The 13630-nt window shown below is 44.8% G+C and overlaps 1 protein-coding gene and 1 pseudogene across 2 annotated transcripts; one reads left to right on the top strand and one right to left on the bottom strand.

Annotated features, from left to right (window-relative positions):
• The first annotated feature begins 6751 nt into the window (after positions 1 to 6751).
• On the top strand, positions 6752 to 7932 carry LOC119765106 (AT-rich interactive domain-containing protein 2-like). 2 transcript variants are annotated; one of them, XM_038248264.1, is made up of 3 exons: positions 6752 to 6931; positions 7059 to 7344; positions 7404 to 7932. In XM_038248264.1, exons 2-3 carry the CDS (start codon positions 7060 to 7062, stop codon positions 7455 to 7457), a joined length of 339 nt encoding a protein of 112 aa, XP_038104192.1. In that variant the 5' UTR covers positions 6752 to 6931; position 7059; the 3' UTR covers positions 7458 to 7932. The 2 variants fall into 2 exon arrangements, with proteins under 2 accessions (XP_038104192.1, XP_038104191.1); XM_038248263.1 differs by having other exon boundaries at positions 6752 to 6998.
• Positions 7933 to 10126: 2194 nt separating this feature from the next.
• On the bottom strand, positions 10127 to 10615 carry LOC119769573 (annotated as a pseudogene).
• Positions 10616 to 13630: the final 3015 nt, after the last annotated feature.

The following is a 13630-nucleotide window of genomic DNA, read 5'->3' as shown; positions in this document are numbered from 1 at the left end:
TCTCACTTTTGGATGTTTTGGTGCTTGCGGAATCAGGTACGCAGGGGTGGGATGATTTTTTTTTTTAAATTTTGTTTTTAATTTTTTTAATTGTTGATTTTTTTTTCAGCTTTTAATTTTTTTTTTGATTTTTTTTAATTTTTAAATTCCATCGTTACCTCGGTCGTTACAAAGTGTGTACAAAGACCACGTACGCGACCGCCGGTGGGAGGGGTTACATCTAGAGACCCTAAATAGGGAGACTGGTCTAAGCTTCCTAAATCGATCTGGCAACGTATGTTTTGAGCTTGGCAACACTGATAAATTTTGCTGGGCGTAAAGGCAAATGCTCGTTTGGATACGTCAAACTCACGTCTGTTTGGGTACGTCAAATTCACTTCGTCCAGTCTCCCTATTTAGGATCTCTAGTTACATTACGGTGTATCCAGGTTTTTAAGCGAAGATGGCGTTCGAATGTTGAACGTCCGATATGTCAAAATCGCGCAGTAGCACCAACATTAGACAAAAAATGTGGCTGTCATGCCATGGCACACTTTTTTGGGAATGTTGGTACCACTGCGCGATTTTGACATTTCGGGCGTTCAACATTCGAACGCCATCTTCGCTTAAAAAGCTGGATAAGCTTAGTCTCTAATTTAACACTGGGATTTCTTTCATGTCCATTCCTTTAGCACAGCACAGACAAACAGACATGAAAGTTAGGACAAATTTGTGTTCAGAATGTGGGACCAGTTCGAATCAGTTCAAATTTAAATTTTGTCCGCACACTAGCGACATCTACTTGCGGATCCATAAAGCTCATCTTCTGCTTGACAGCAAGTTATGTAAGTGTGTGTGTATGTGTGAGTGAGTAAATGGTGACAGATTGGAATTCTACCAAAACAAAACATATTTTTTTTGTATAAATGAAATTAAAATGCTAATAATTATTAAGAGCAGTTAATGATAATGCATTTATTTGCCAAAAGTGTGATATGGAAGTGGAGACTTCTTTCGGGGGCGAACTATCGGATATTTAACGGCAGCCCTTTTACTCCACCAACGAGTTGCTCGCACCTGGTTTAACCTGAGACCGCCGTTCTTCCGGAGAAACAACATCGTGGATCAAAAGGCTGTCCTCCCATTCGAGCGAGCGATGAATTGCTCTCACCTGCTTTGACCTGCGGCTGCAGCCGCCGTTTTCCCGGAAAAACGAAATCGTATAAGAAACGACTGTCCCCTCACTCCAGGGAAGGATTGCTCTCGCTTGTTTCCACCAGCGGCTATCGTCCTTCCGGAGCAACACCATCATAGACAGAAAGGTTGCCCTCCCACTCTACCGACGAGTTGATCTCACCTAGATCGACCTGCGGCCTAGAGAACGCCACCGAAGAAGGAACGGCTGTCTTTCAACTCCAGCGGCCAGTTGCTCATTCCGAGCTTGGTTTGCAGTTGACTTTCTGCGACCTTTCACGCACAGAAATGTTGTGAGTTTGAATTTACCAACAGGTTTATTGAAACCTACTATCCTGTTTTATTGGCTTAACAAACGTATTTTATCGGTCCAATAATCATATTTTAGCAAAACAACCATGATGTTATTTCGTTTGATAAACTGATTTAGCATTTGCAAGTTTCTTTTCATAAACGTGTAGACAAAATTTATAGTGTAACATCTCTTGAAATATTCTGCTTTCAAGATGGCGAAGCCAAAAATAAACATTAAAAGATCGAGAATTCCTTGTATAATTATTAATCTCGCAGTCCTGAATCGAAGCTTATAATTTACAGAGTGGAATGGATTATGGGTTAAATTTGAGAAAAAATATCAGTAAGTATTAATTATTTTTGGGTAAACTGATTTGAAGACATCGCTTAACCTTTGCAGAAAAGGCATTTCAAATCATCGATTGGCTGGAACATGATTTTTGGACTCTCTCTACAGATGGGTGGGCAGATCAAACAGGTAAGAAAAAGGGTTTTCTCTTTTCCAAAACAAATAATACTAAATTTATTCACAGGGATTCTGAAGCTGGAAACAAAAGCAATGTTTCACGCGAATGATCCGGAGCTGATGCCGGATTATTCTATCGCTAGAGAGCAGTGTAGCAGCAAGTTTATATTTTGCACACAGAATGTATGACTAAAAATATTGAAAATATGCAAAACCTTGTTTTGATCGTTAAACAAAAGAAAACATTAAGGGGTTGGAGAAAATTAACACGATAAAATAATTTATTGGAACTACAATCTTGATTTTCAAACCAACCTTGAACGTTTATTACGTCAACAATCATGTTTGTCAATTTAATAATAATGATTATTGGGATTACAAACATCCTTCACTTTGATGACAACAATCTCGTTTGTTGAACCCGCAAACATGTTAGGTTGAATTTGGCAAACATGTTAGCCAGCCTTGAGATGACAAACATGTTTGTGGGCTACACCCAACATTTTGCCAGATTCACAATCGGATTTTTCTGCGTGTTCCTCCTGGGGAACATAATCGATAAACTCCACCTCCATGTAATCAAAATTTTCTTGATCTTGGCTCACCACCGAGGGGGACGTCACTCCGCGATAACACACTAAAACGCACAAAAACGAGCTCGAAAAGCATCAACGCTACTCATCGTGCCGAGTTTTCACATAACGCCACCTTAAAGCAAGTTATCGCAAGTTAACGCGCGTTAAAGCGAGTTAAAGCGACCAGCGTCTGCTCGACTTTTGAGCCAGGGAAATCTATCTTGCAACCTTGCCGTCGAGCAGTTTTTGGTCATGTTTGGCAACTCGGTATTTGTTTTGGTTTGTTTTCAAGCAGTTTTGACAGAAAGAAAAAACAATGCAAAAATTGCGATTTTTGTCAACGGCCGGAAAAGTTTGCTCCTGTGTGATCGCCGGCTCCACCGTTCACAGCACGGCGCACATTTTGACGACCGGAAAAGTTAATTTTACTCCCGGTGTGTTGGGTGTGATAGGCGGCTCTAACATCAAGTGCTTAAGACGGACTTTGGCGGAAAATCCTGACGCAAACTCAAGGAGGGTTTTTGGGTAATTTTTTTGGCAGTGCGATTAAGTGATTTTAGTTGTGATTTTTATTGTTTTTTGTTGCCAGATAATCGAGTCGCTTGGATGTAGATCAGCCTGACCGCTGAAAGGCGCACCACCACGCTGCATCACTAGCTTTTGCCCTGATTGTGACCCTCCTCCAGCGAAGCGTCGAAACGTTTGCCGAGGAGAAGGGCGAATTCGCCCGGCTGTCCTCGTTTGAGGGGGCCATCGCGATCGGCGATCTGGTCAAGGGCACACTCGGTCCAAAGGGAATGGGAATGGAATGGAGGTTGGCGATGGAACGACTTCCGTGACGGTGCTGGCGTCAGAGTTGCTGCGAGAGGCGGAAAAGTTGATCGAGCAAAAGTTGCACCCAAAGACGATTATCGCCGGGTGAAGAGCTACCACAAAGGCGACACCTTCGGCGCTGATTACCGCGGCTCAGGACAATTCGAAGGAGGTGGAAAAGTTTCTAGAGGATTTAATGAACAGGTCGAAGATTCTGTCTCAGCAAAACTACTTTGCCAAGTTGGCCGTCGATGCCGTGATGCGGTTGAAGTGATCCGGGGAATTGAAATCAAGGTTTTTGGATCGAGCATCAAGATGGACTCGATGGCGAAGATTGTCGAGAAGGAGAAGATGAAGGAAAAGGTGATAACCCGGACCAGGTTCGTCTCGGTCGTTGCGATCTGATCGAACAGGTCATGATCGCCGAGGACACGCTACTGCGCTTCAGCGGAGTTCCCCTCGGAGAGGCCTTTACCGACGAAGCGGATCGTTCGCTGCACGACGCTCTTTGCGTGTTGGCCGCGGAAACGTCCGGTGAGGAATCGATAGCCATGGAAGCGTTCGGTCTCGCTCTGCTCTAGCTGACGACGACGACGACGATCGCCGACAACGAAGAGTACCGTTTGTAACGCTTATCTAAACGAAGAGTAAGAATGTTGGAGAGGGTTTTGCAGGACTTTTTTATGTTAATGATTATTTTCTTTGCAGGTGCACGTGTAATCAACATGCCCATCGAAGGACGCTGCAGCGATGGCCGGACCTGGACATCCTGGACAGCCGGATTATGCTGCTGGAGCAAAAATTTAACGAAAAGATGATTGTTTCTATGAAGATGAACAAAACTACTAGTCAGATGAGTTTTAAATATAGTTAAAATACTTTATTATCATGAACTGTAAAAGAGACTGTAATGCTACTTATAAATATACTTAAAAATAGAACTTGTTTCAAAAGAAATCCAACCGCGTTCTGGGAAAACTCTCATAGCGCTACCGACACTCTTGCTGTAGACGCTTCCTCCACAGCAGACAGATTTGTGTTTCAGCCGGTAGAACAGTTGCATGGTAGACTTCCGACTCGTGCAATCAATTGCAGCGACTGAGCAATCAAGTACGCATACAACTTTTTTTCTAGAAGTAGACATTGGCAAAGTTGAACATCACACTAGCTCAGGATCGCACCTTCAGGATGTTCCAGTGAGGTGGCTTCAATTCCGCTTTCAAGGTTGTTTCCGCTAACACTCTCGTCCGGAAAGTGGTTGAGGTCACGTGAAGTTCGTTCAACAACAGTTTATTTCCAACCGAATCCATCTGGTCCGTCTCATGGCGCAATGGGTTCTTGAGGATGCACCGAATGAACCGACCTTTGTCCTCGACCCTCCAGAACTTCACCAGCACGGCGTGAGTACGTTTGTTGTTCTTGAAGGCGCACCTCTTTCACGTCGTCCGGCGCGTTGAACCCAGCGCGCCCACAGACACCACGGAACACCTCCAGGTGTTGATTCGGACGTTCCAACATTTTTCCCTTGATAAGGACTTCCTCCTGCAACCGATCTTGCTGCAGTTCCTAGATTCCCCATTTCAGCAGGTTTTCAGCGGAGACGACGTCGATCCGATGCGCAAGCAGCAGCAGCTTCCCAAGGAGGTCCTTGCTTAGCTTTTCCAGGTCGTCCAGCTTTTGCAGCTTTGCGTAAATCTCCTGCAACTGCTGTGAGACGCTGGAATTCGCCGTTTCGGAGTTCGTCGACCTTCCGTTCATTCCACCTTTGGAATTGATCGAGCGTCGGTCGGATCCGTTCATCCTAACCTCAATCTGCGACACGATCAATTTCACCGAAATGCGACCACAGGGCCGGAACTCCACTTCTCCCGGGTCCGCAACGTACTCCAGCGACCGGATTTATGCAAAACACAAGACTAAACGCGTGAATTAGTATTTCTTATTTTTTTTAGCGGACGGTAAACAATGCCGATCTTTCAGGTTGCAGTTGCTGCCGTTCTGTCCGGAAGCCGGGCCGCTGTGTCCTGCTTACTCCTGTCCGGGTGCCCCAGTTTTTTTTTAAATCGACGATCTAGTCCAGTGACGCAGAAAAAATTGGCAAAACAAACTGCTCGACTGATTTGACATCGAGAACTGTCATTTGCTCTTGACAGTTCTCGCTGTCAAAAAAATCGAGCAGTGTGATGCGAAAACGCAAGAAAAGGTAAACGAAAACGCGAGTTAACGCGGTTATCGCAAGTTAAAGCATAAAAAAGCGGAAAGGTAAAAGTGAACGCTGAAAAGGTAAGCAAAGGAATCTTTATCGCTCGGTCAACGCGGAAGTGTCATCCCCCTCGCTCACCACCAACGTTGACGAACTGCTGTTGCCAACTTGCCGCTGTGGCCAGCGTTCTTCCGATGTAACATCCTCAACGAAAGAAATCCTATACTCCAGCTTAACCCATTGCATTGCTCAACTTCCTGTTAGCCCAACAGAGGCACACCCACCAACGGCCGGCTGATGTTACCAGCATCGCATTCCACCTCCATAAAGTATTCTTGCAACAGCTCTATTTGGACATGAAAAGTTTTTTTTCCATTTCTGACTAAAAACCTCGCCACAAACGTTGCACGCGGCAAGGTCAACTCAAACCCAAACAACAAATTTTAAGCTGTCATTGGAAAGAAATGTCAGTGCACAAGGGCGCCTCTAGTGGCGAATCCGAAAAGTATTGACCATGCTTTACAAATTTAAAATAAAACCGTTACATTTTTGGGACAAGTTGGGATCCCGACTTTCATGTCTGTTTGTCTGTGAGCACAGTTCGACACAATTTTCAGTTTAACTCCAAAAATATGTATTCTGAGATTTAGCTTAAACTATATTAACATTTCGTGCTTGCCATTTCATAAGGGCACATAACTTTTTTTAACCAAGAGTGTGTCCCTTTCACACCTTATGTAAACTATCATTTGAGTGAAAGGGATACACTATTGTTTACAAAAGTTATGTGGCCTTTTGAAATGTTAGGCTCCATTTACTGTGCTTCTGAGATGTGCCCCGTGGTATAGATTTGCATCTGTGCATCGTAGCACTTACACCGAATAATCAACTGCCAAATCCCAACTGCAACTCCCAATTACAACTCTCTTAATTTTAAATCTAACTTAGGCTTTTATACTCCGAAGTGATTTTAGTCAAGACGCATGCGAAATATGTTTACCACCACAAGTGAAGTATCACACAAAAAAATATTACGGTAATGACAAAAGAACTTACTTTTGCATTAAAAAGTTGTTAAAATTTGCTACATTAAAAGTTTTTTTCTAGTTTTGAAAATGAAAACTTTTACTGCTACAGTTTTTGAAAATCTCATTGCTCACTGATTTAAAAGTTTTTACTTTTAATTCGACTGTAAAATTTCTTTCATTTTGACGTTCTCCTGTAACCGTGTACGCCTAAGTCGCAAATGTAAACAAACACTTTGGTGGGTCCGGTGGTGCTGGTGAGTCTAGGAAGCAAAGCAAAGCCGACCGCGGCAGCAACCAGGACTCGGACGCGGAAACCTTCGTGAGCCAAACAGCAGTAGCGGAACGCCTTCGAAGGAGGGTGGTGCAGGAGCGGGACGAGGTCGAGTGCTCGAAAAGGACAAGGCCAGCTTCCTGCAGGAACTGCAGCTGTTCCACGGCCGGAATGTGTAAGAAGGAAGCTTGGGTGTTTTGTGGGGTTTGTGATTGATTTTGTTTGTTTTTTGTAGGATGAGAGGTAGGAATGTGGATTCGCACCGGTTGTATTGGGTGGTAGTGGCCCGGGATTGGTGGTTGAAGGTCAATTGGCGTGTGGACTGGGGCGAGATCATCGAGGAGATGGCGCTGCCAAAGCGTTGCGTGAACAACGAGATTGCGTTGAAGAAGATTAACTTCTGGTTTTTGGACAAGTACGCGAAAGTTTATTTTCACGATGGGCCTCCGACGAAGAGGAGGATGACTAGCGGCATAGGTCAGCGCAAATGTTGCACTCGGTACAGGCGGTTTACAACACCGGTGAGTATTGAGAATGTGTGCAGTGGTTAGCCAACTTCACTTACTTCCATCTCTTTTAGCAACTTCCCGCCCACAAACACTCACGTCGCGACGGCGCAGCTTCATCCGAATGAATCTGGACAGTGAGCAAAAAAAATCTGTGTAATTCTTAAAGTAGGATTACGTGCTCAAAATCGAACTCCGTTCCGAGGGCCTCATCAACTCCATGTTCCGGATGCGCTTCCGGGATCGGGAACTCCCCGTTCGGGCACTTTACTTTCCAGCCGGGAAACGTTGACTACCCTTCCCGAATCAATGGCCAACTCCTCCAAGACTGTCCTGATTGAGGCCGGAAACGTGACCATCGTGTTACACTGCTGTCACGCGTCGAAGTCTCCATCCGGAACCGTCCAGCCTGGGGTATTCGGAAGTGACCGGTGGCGTACCGTATGAAGCAGAAGCTAGTGGTGAAGCGTTAAATACAAAAAAAGTGTTTTTCTAACATACTGTTTAATTTTTTTTAAATAAATGTAAAAAACCAAGCACATTTTTCTGATATTATCCCTGTAGTGCTAAATGTTGTGTATTCTTGCCATAAAAGGTTTCTTTTCCAATTAATGTAAGGTATGCACTTCGGAAGAAACCGGTCAAGAAAAATTTCAAATGGACAGCAGCGGCAGCGCAAGCAAGTCAGAGAGGGTGAAGAAAAGCCCCAAGAAATCGCTCCCTCTCCTTTGTTCTGCTGTTCGTAAAGCTGTTTCTTGACCCCTTTCCTTCCGATCTGCATACTAGCCTTAAAAGTAAAATACTTTTACCAATACAACGATTTTGTCCCATAAATGCATGGTAGTATAAAAAACTTTCCAACTTTTAAATTGAAAAGTTTGAACTTTCTACGAATATTCACCAACGCTAACTTTTAATTCAACGAACGATCTTTTTAAATTTAGAGTAATTTTTCTTTGTGTGACTTTTAAAGTTATGCCATGAAAAAGTTTTTTTTTGTAGCTGCTAAAAAGGGCGATTTTTGCCTAACCTCGTAGGCCGGATTTTTTGCTTAAGCGGTATACGCACTTCGGAAGGAACCTGTCAAGAAAAAAAATCAAATGGGCAGCAGTGGCAGCGCAAGCAAGTCAGAGAGGGTGAAGAAAAGCCCCAAGAAATCGCTCTCTCTCCTTTGTTCTGCTGTTCGTAAAGCTGTTTCTTGAACCCTTTCCTTCCGATCTGCATACTAGCCTTTACGCGCGAGAGTCGCGCAGCATGCATATCGCCCGGTTGCCACATTGCTTAAGCCACGGCTTAAGCAGTGTCTGTGTCTCTTCTGGAAAAAGTCTGTATAAATTATGTTGCTGAAAACCGGGGGGATGGCAACCCTATTCCGACCAAAGCAAACTGACAACAGTCGACATTAGCTCGGTTGTCAAATGAGAGCCCACAACAAAAGCACTAGCTGTCAAATGGTAGCCCATAACAAATCATTGTTTGGGTTTTTGATTTTCAAATTTCCCGCAATTCAAACGATAAATACCAGAAAAAAACACGTGAATTGTGGTGCTGATGGCAAATTCTATCATATCCTTGGAGATTCCATCCCAATATTGGCTGAAAATTCATGTCGAAAAAAGTGATTTTTATGTTTACCTTTTTTTGCTTTTTTTCTTTTGGTCGATCAAACAGTGCGCCCGTACACTGTGAATCGGCATTACACATTTTTCAGTTTGGTTTTACACATTTGCATGGGACTTTTGAGTTTAACCAGGATAACACACTTCGTGTTACCAAAGTAATATGAATAATACTGATTCTGAGTGTTTGTTATCTGAACTTCCAAGATGGCGGCTTCTTCGCTACCCCCTGCTGAAAACCATCATTTTGTCTCGTCAAAGATGTACACGAACTGTTTACTGAAATATACAACTCTTAAGACATTGTTTACTAAGACTAGGGGGACAGCGTGCTATTCCATCGTGCACCTAATGTTGACATATCAGCACTTTTAAATTTAATTACAGCCCCCCTTTCCTTTATTTTGGAGATTTGGTTAATAAAGAATTGAAAATTGCTGTTCTGGTAAAAAAATTAAAGAAAAAAAATTAAACAAAAAAATATGAAAAAAAACTCTTAAATTAATTTGAGAATACAACCTAAAATACAACATGAATGTGAGGAAGGCACCAATCACCTTAAGGTGGATTAAGTAACGTTTTAATAGAGAAGTAGCTTATTAGGAGTCCTTTCAGAATGGAGCACTTCCATTCGAGCAGTTTTTGCTTTTTTCTACAATGTATTTCATACTTGATTTCTTATACCCCGTTCGCACGGGCGAGTTATAGCTGGTTTTAACGAAATGGTTTTAAGTTAAAACCAAGTTATATCCAAACCGTTCGCACGGGTGCGAATGGTTTTAAGAGTTTTAAGTACTTTGACAGATTTCAGCAGGCTATGATTATTTAGTGTCATCTATTTTCGTTTTTTTTTTTGCGGTGATACGGATCCTTGACCAGGTTTGGGCATTCTATCCGTTAAGGGGCGGGTTTTTTTTGGCATTTTCCGATACCGGATTTGGGCAAGATGGTAGGTATTTTAAAATCATATTTCCATAATTTTGAATAAGTTCTTTAAAAGATTCTTTTATTGTCAGCCGGTAGAAGCTGGGCTGCTGACTCTGAAGGTTCGAAGATGGTCACCGCAGCCACCAACTGGATCGCCGTTAAATAGATTGTCTGTGCTCGCAATACATACGCACATATACACGGGAAAGCATTGTTGCGCCGAGATCACTTCCGGTACGGCGCGTGGTCATTTACTGCGAAGGCAACGCCAGCGGCAAGGAGCTCGCACGTACGGCCTTGCTGATATAGCTCATCCAGTGGTTGTTCTTACTACCCTCGGTTTTGTTGCCGCTCGCTTGCGAGTTGCGTTCCAACTCGAACTGCAGCACAGATACTTGGAGCAGATGCTCCACGCAAGTGACGCAACCGATACGCACCGTTTCAAGCGCCGGCGGAACTCGAACAGCTTCGAACCATTGTTCACCGAAAACCCCGAATCACCGTGCTCTTCTCGCTTGCCTTTGTCTCCTTTGTCACTTTCGTGCCCAATTAACTGAACGCAATCGCCACCAACGGAGATTCGGCTTGGCATTCATTTTAACGGCATTGAAGATCGGCACTTCCCCAACGTTCGCACTGCCTTGATATGCCGGATAGCAATCGTCCGAAGCCGAAGCGAGCGCGCACAGTCCCGTCGTGTTTTGCGGTGTGTCCGTGTCCGTGTGTGAAGATCCAAAAGTTCAGGCTGGAAAAGGTCAAGTTCTACCATCGCGCCCGGGTAATGATCCGTCAGGAAGAATTACGATGAAGAATTGGAAAAGGTCTTGCTTCTGGTGATGAAACTTGAGACTGAGTTGAAGCAATAATAATAAAGTTTAATAAAGTCTATTGGGGGAGGGTAGTTGATATCTACGCTTCATACAAGAAAGATGGGGGAACGGGGTATTTGCGTAAAGGCGTCATTTTCATTATTTGTAAATTTTCTTCCGGTCAATTTTTTTAGTACCTGGTTCCGTCATGGATGTTATTCAAGATTTTTAGTATGCTAGAGCCAGATTCCAAGTCCTTCGCAGGACATCGTTGAGAGCATCTACATAGATGTGGGGCGCGTGAGACAACAACAAACACGGTTCTACGTCGACCCTACCGGATGGAAATAGCCAAGAATCATTGGAACGAACTATGTGCTTATAGTAAATTAGAACTGGCTTTCTAATTTGTTAGGATTACCGGAAGACCGCTATATTCCCTAACCCCGATCGGGGTGTCCATCAAAGTACTGCGCCAAACCAAAAAATCCTTGAAGATGATGCGAATGGATGCTTGCGAGATCTAGGCAAGACAATGCACCTCACCAGCAGTACCACCGTGATCAACAGGAGGAGACGACTGCGTTCCTGCAAAGTGGCTCAGACCCCACCCCCAAAAGCATAATTTTTATTATAGAACTTTAAAAGAACATCAACGAAACACGGCACACCATCCCCTCCAAGCCACAGGACGCGAACGTCGACGAGGAACCTGCCTCGCTGCTCGGCTGAGCCGTCCCTACGGCCACGTGAGGTCCGTAGAGGTCTTTTTGATCTTGAACACCATCGACGTTCGTCAGCATCCACAAGAGTTCCATCCAGCGATCGACTCGCGACACGTAACTGTAGACTGCCCGCCAACGCACGTGAGCCATTGGACCATACCGCTACCAACCAGTATCGCTGTCGAGCACTGCGATAGTGATCGGCAGGTGTCGTTCGTAGGAGACGGATCAAATCTCCTAGCTAGTGGACCTCACCGGCGTCTGGAAGTACCAAGCTCGAGTGCCACGTGTCCCAGCGAAGTACCACCAGCGTAGGAGTTCTGCCCACGGCCAGAATTTTTGCCAGGTGGCCCGAGAGTCCGACCAAAAGCAGCACACTTGATCGCGAGAATCGTCCAGGAGCGTAGTCTGCGTCAGCGTCCATCCGCCGAGGAACAGCAGCAGCATCGCGAGTCACCAGCAACAGCAGCAGAGCATCGAGTCCGTAGCATGCCCCGCTAAAGCACGTGAGCCAGTCGTTCCCGCCAGGACGCGCCAAATCCTCGGATCATTGGACCGCGCGTGGTGACGATCTGCATCCGATGAATACTTTGATGGTTTGGCAAGTGCTCCGAGATCTAGGCCACCTTCCCGCAAGACTCTGAAAAATTATCGATAGGGAACTTGTTGGTGCAAACGTTCTGATAGGTGAAACGAAAATCTACATTTTGAACACGTCCAAGTGTATGTCCGCTCAGCAGGTTGTTGGGCATTGGGCGGCACTGTTCTTCCGATACCAAGTTCCTTGCAACGAAGCTCTGTCCGCCCCATGGCACTGGGAAGTTCCGATACGATGGCGTATTTTAGCGAAGAATCAGAAAAAAATTGTTTTGTTTCTGTCAATGTCGGACGTTTCGCAAATGTTTCCAAAGGCTACTATGAGTTTTCAAGTACTCGAGTTCCCTTTTCGAGCAGTTATAACTTGGTTATAACTTTCAAAACCAGTTTTAATCTGACAGCTCGTTGTATGGGCAAAACCAGAGTTATAGCCGGTTTTAAAAGTTAAAACCACTTTTGGTCTTATAATACCCCGTTCGCACGGGCGAGTTATAGCCGGTTATAAGACCAAAAGTGGTTATAACTCTTAAAACCGGCTATAACTCTGGTTTTGCCCATACAACGAGCTGTCAAATTAAAACTGGTTATAAGAGTTATAACCAAGTTAAAACTGCTCGAAAATGTAACTCGACTTCTTGAAAACTCATAGTAACCTATGGAATCATTTGAAAACGGCCAATATTGACAGGAACCGAGAAATCAACTTTTTTCCACAGGAACAAACTTGCTTTTTTCTCTGTTTCTTTGCTGACATAACTACACCAGCACGTCCCAGTTCCAGAGTGGACAGTGCACCGTGGCAAGGAACTTGCTATCGAAAGAGCTTGGTTTCTTTTTTTTAGATGTGAGATTATCAGTTTGGAAGCATTTTATTGATTCGATACGCCCTTGCAGATTTCACCCTGGAGTTCATCACCATTGCCCGCGGATCCAGTGCCGCCCAATGCCCAAAAACCTGAGCGGACATACACTTGGACGTTTGCGAGATTTCCGTCCGTTAGATTCCGACAAAACGCAACAAATGATTCAGAAGAAATTCGGTTCCGCACTTCGTTCGGTGCTTGCTGTAGAACTGGTTTTCCCAGTCTATCTTCGTAGGCCTATCGGACATCCGCACCAACAAGATCCCTATCGATAATCTGTCAGCGTCGAGTCTTGCGGGGAGGTAGCCTAGATCTCGAAGCACTTACCAAACCCCGGATTTAGCTGTTTGCTCACGTAGTTCTCCTTGATCGAGATTCGTTTGCTACCCGGATGCAGATTGGTCATCGACGTGGTCCAATGACTCGAGGATATGACTGGCCTCTGGCTCACGCGCTTTAGCGGGGCACGCTACGTAAAGTAATCAATGCTCTGCTGCTATTGCTGACGATACGTGGTGCTGTTGCTGTTGCTCGGCGGATAGACGCCAACGCAGACTGCGCCACCGGCCGATTCTCGCGATCACGTATGCTTATCTGCTGCTGTGACTTCTGGGCGGGCTCTTGGGCCACCTGGTACATACGATGGTACCACGTTGGGACACGTGGCACTCGAACTTGGCACTTCCAGACGCCACCAGCTAGGAGATTTGACGCGTCTCCTATGGACGACTCAACTGCCGATCAATGTCGGACAGCTCGCC

The sequence above is a fragment of the Culex quinquefasciatus genome, chromosome 1 (assembly GCF_015732765.1).
Source record: "Culex quinquefasciatus strain JHB chromosome 1, VPISU_Cqui_1.0_pri_paternal, whole genome shotgun sequence".
NCBI lineage: Eukaryota > Metazoa > Arthropoda > Insecta > Diptera > Culicidae > Culex > Culex quinquefasciatus.
This window is presented reverse-complemented; position numbering and strand designations above follow the sequence as displayed.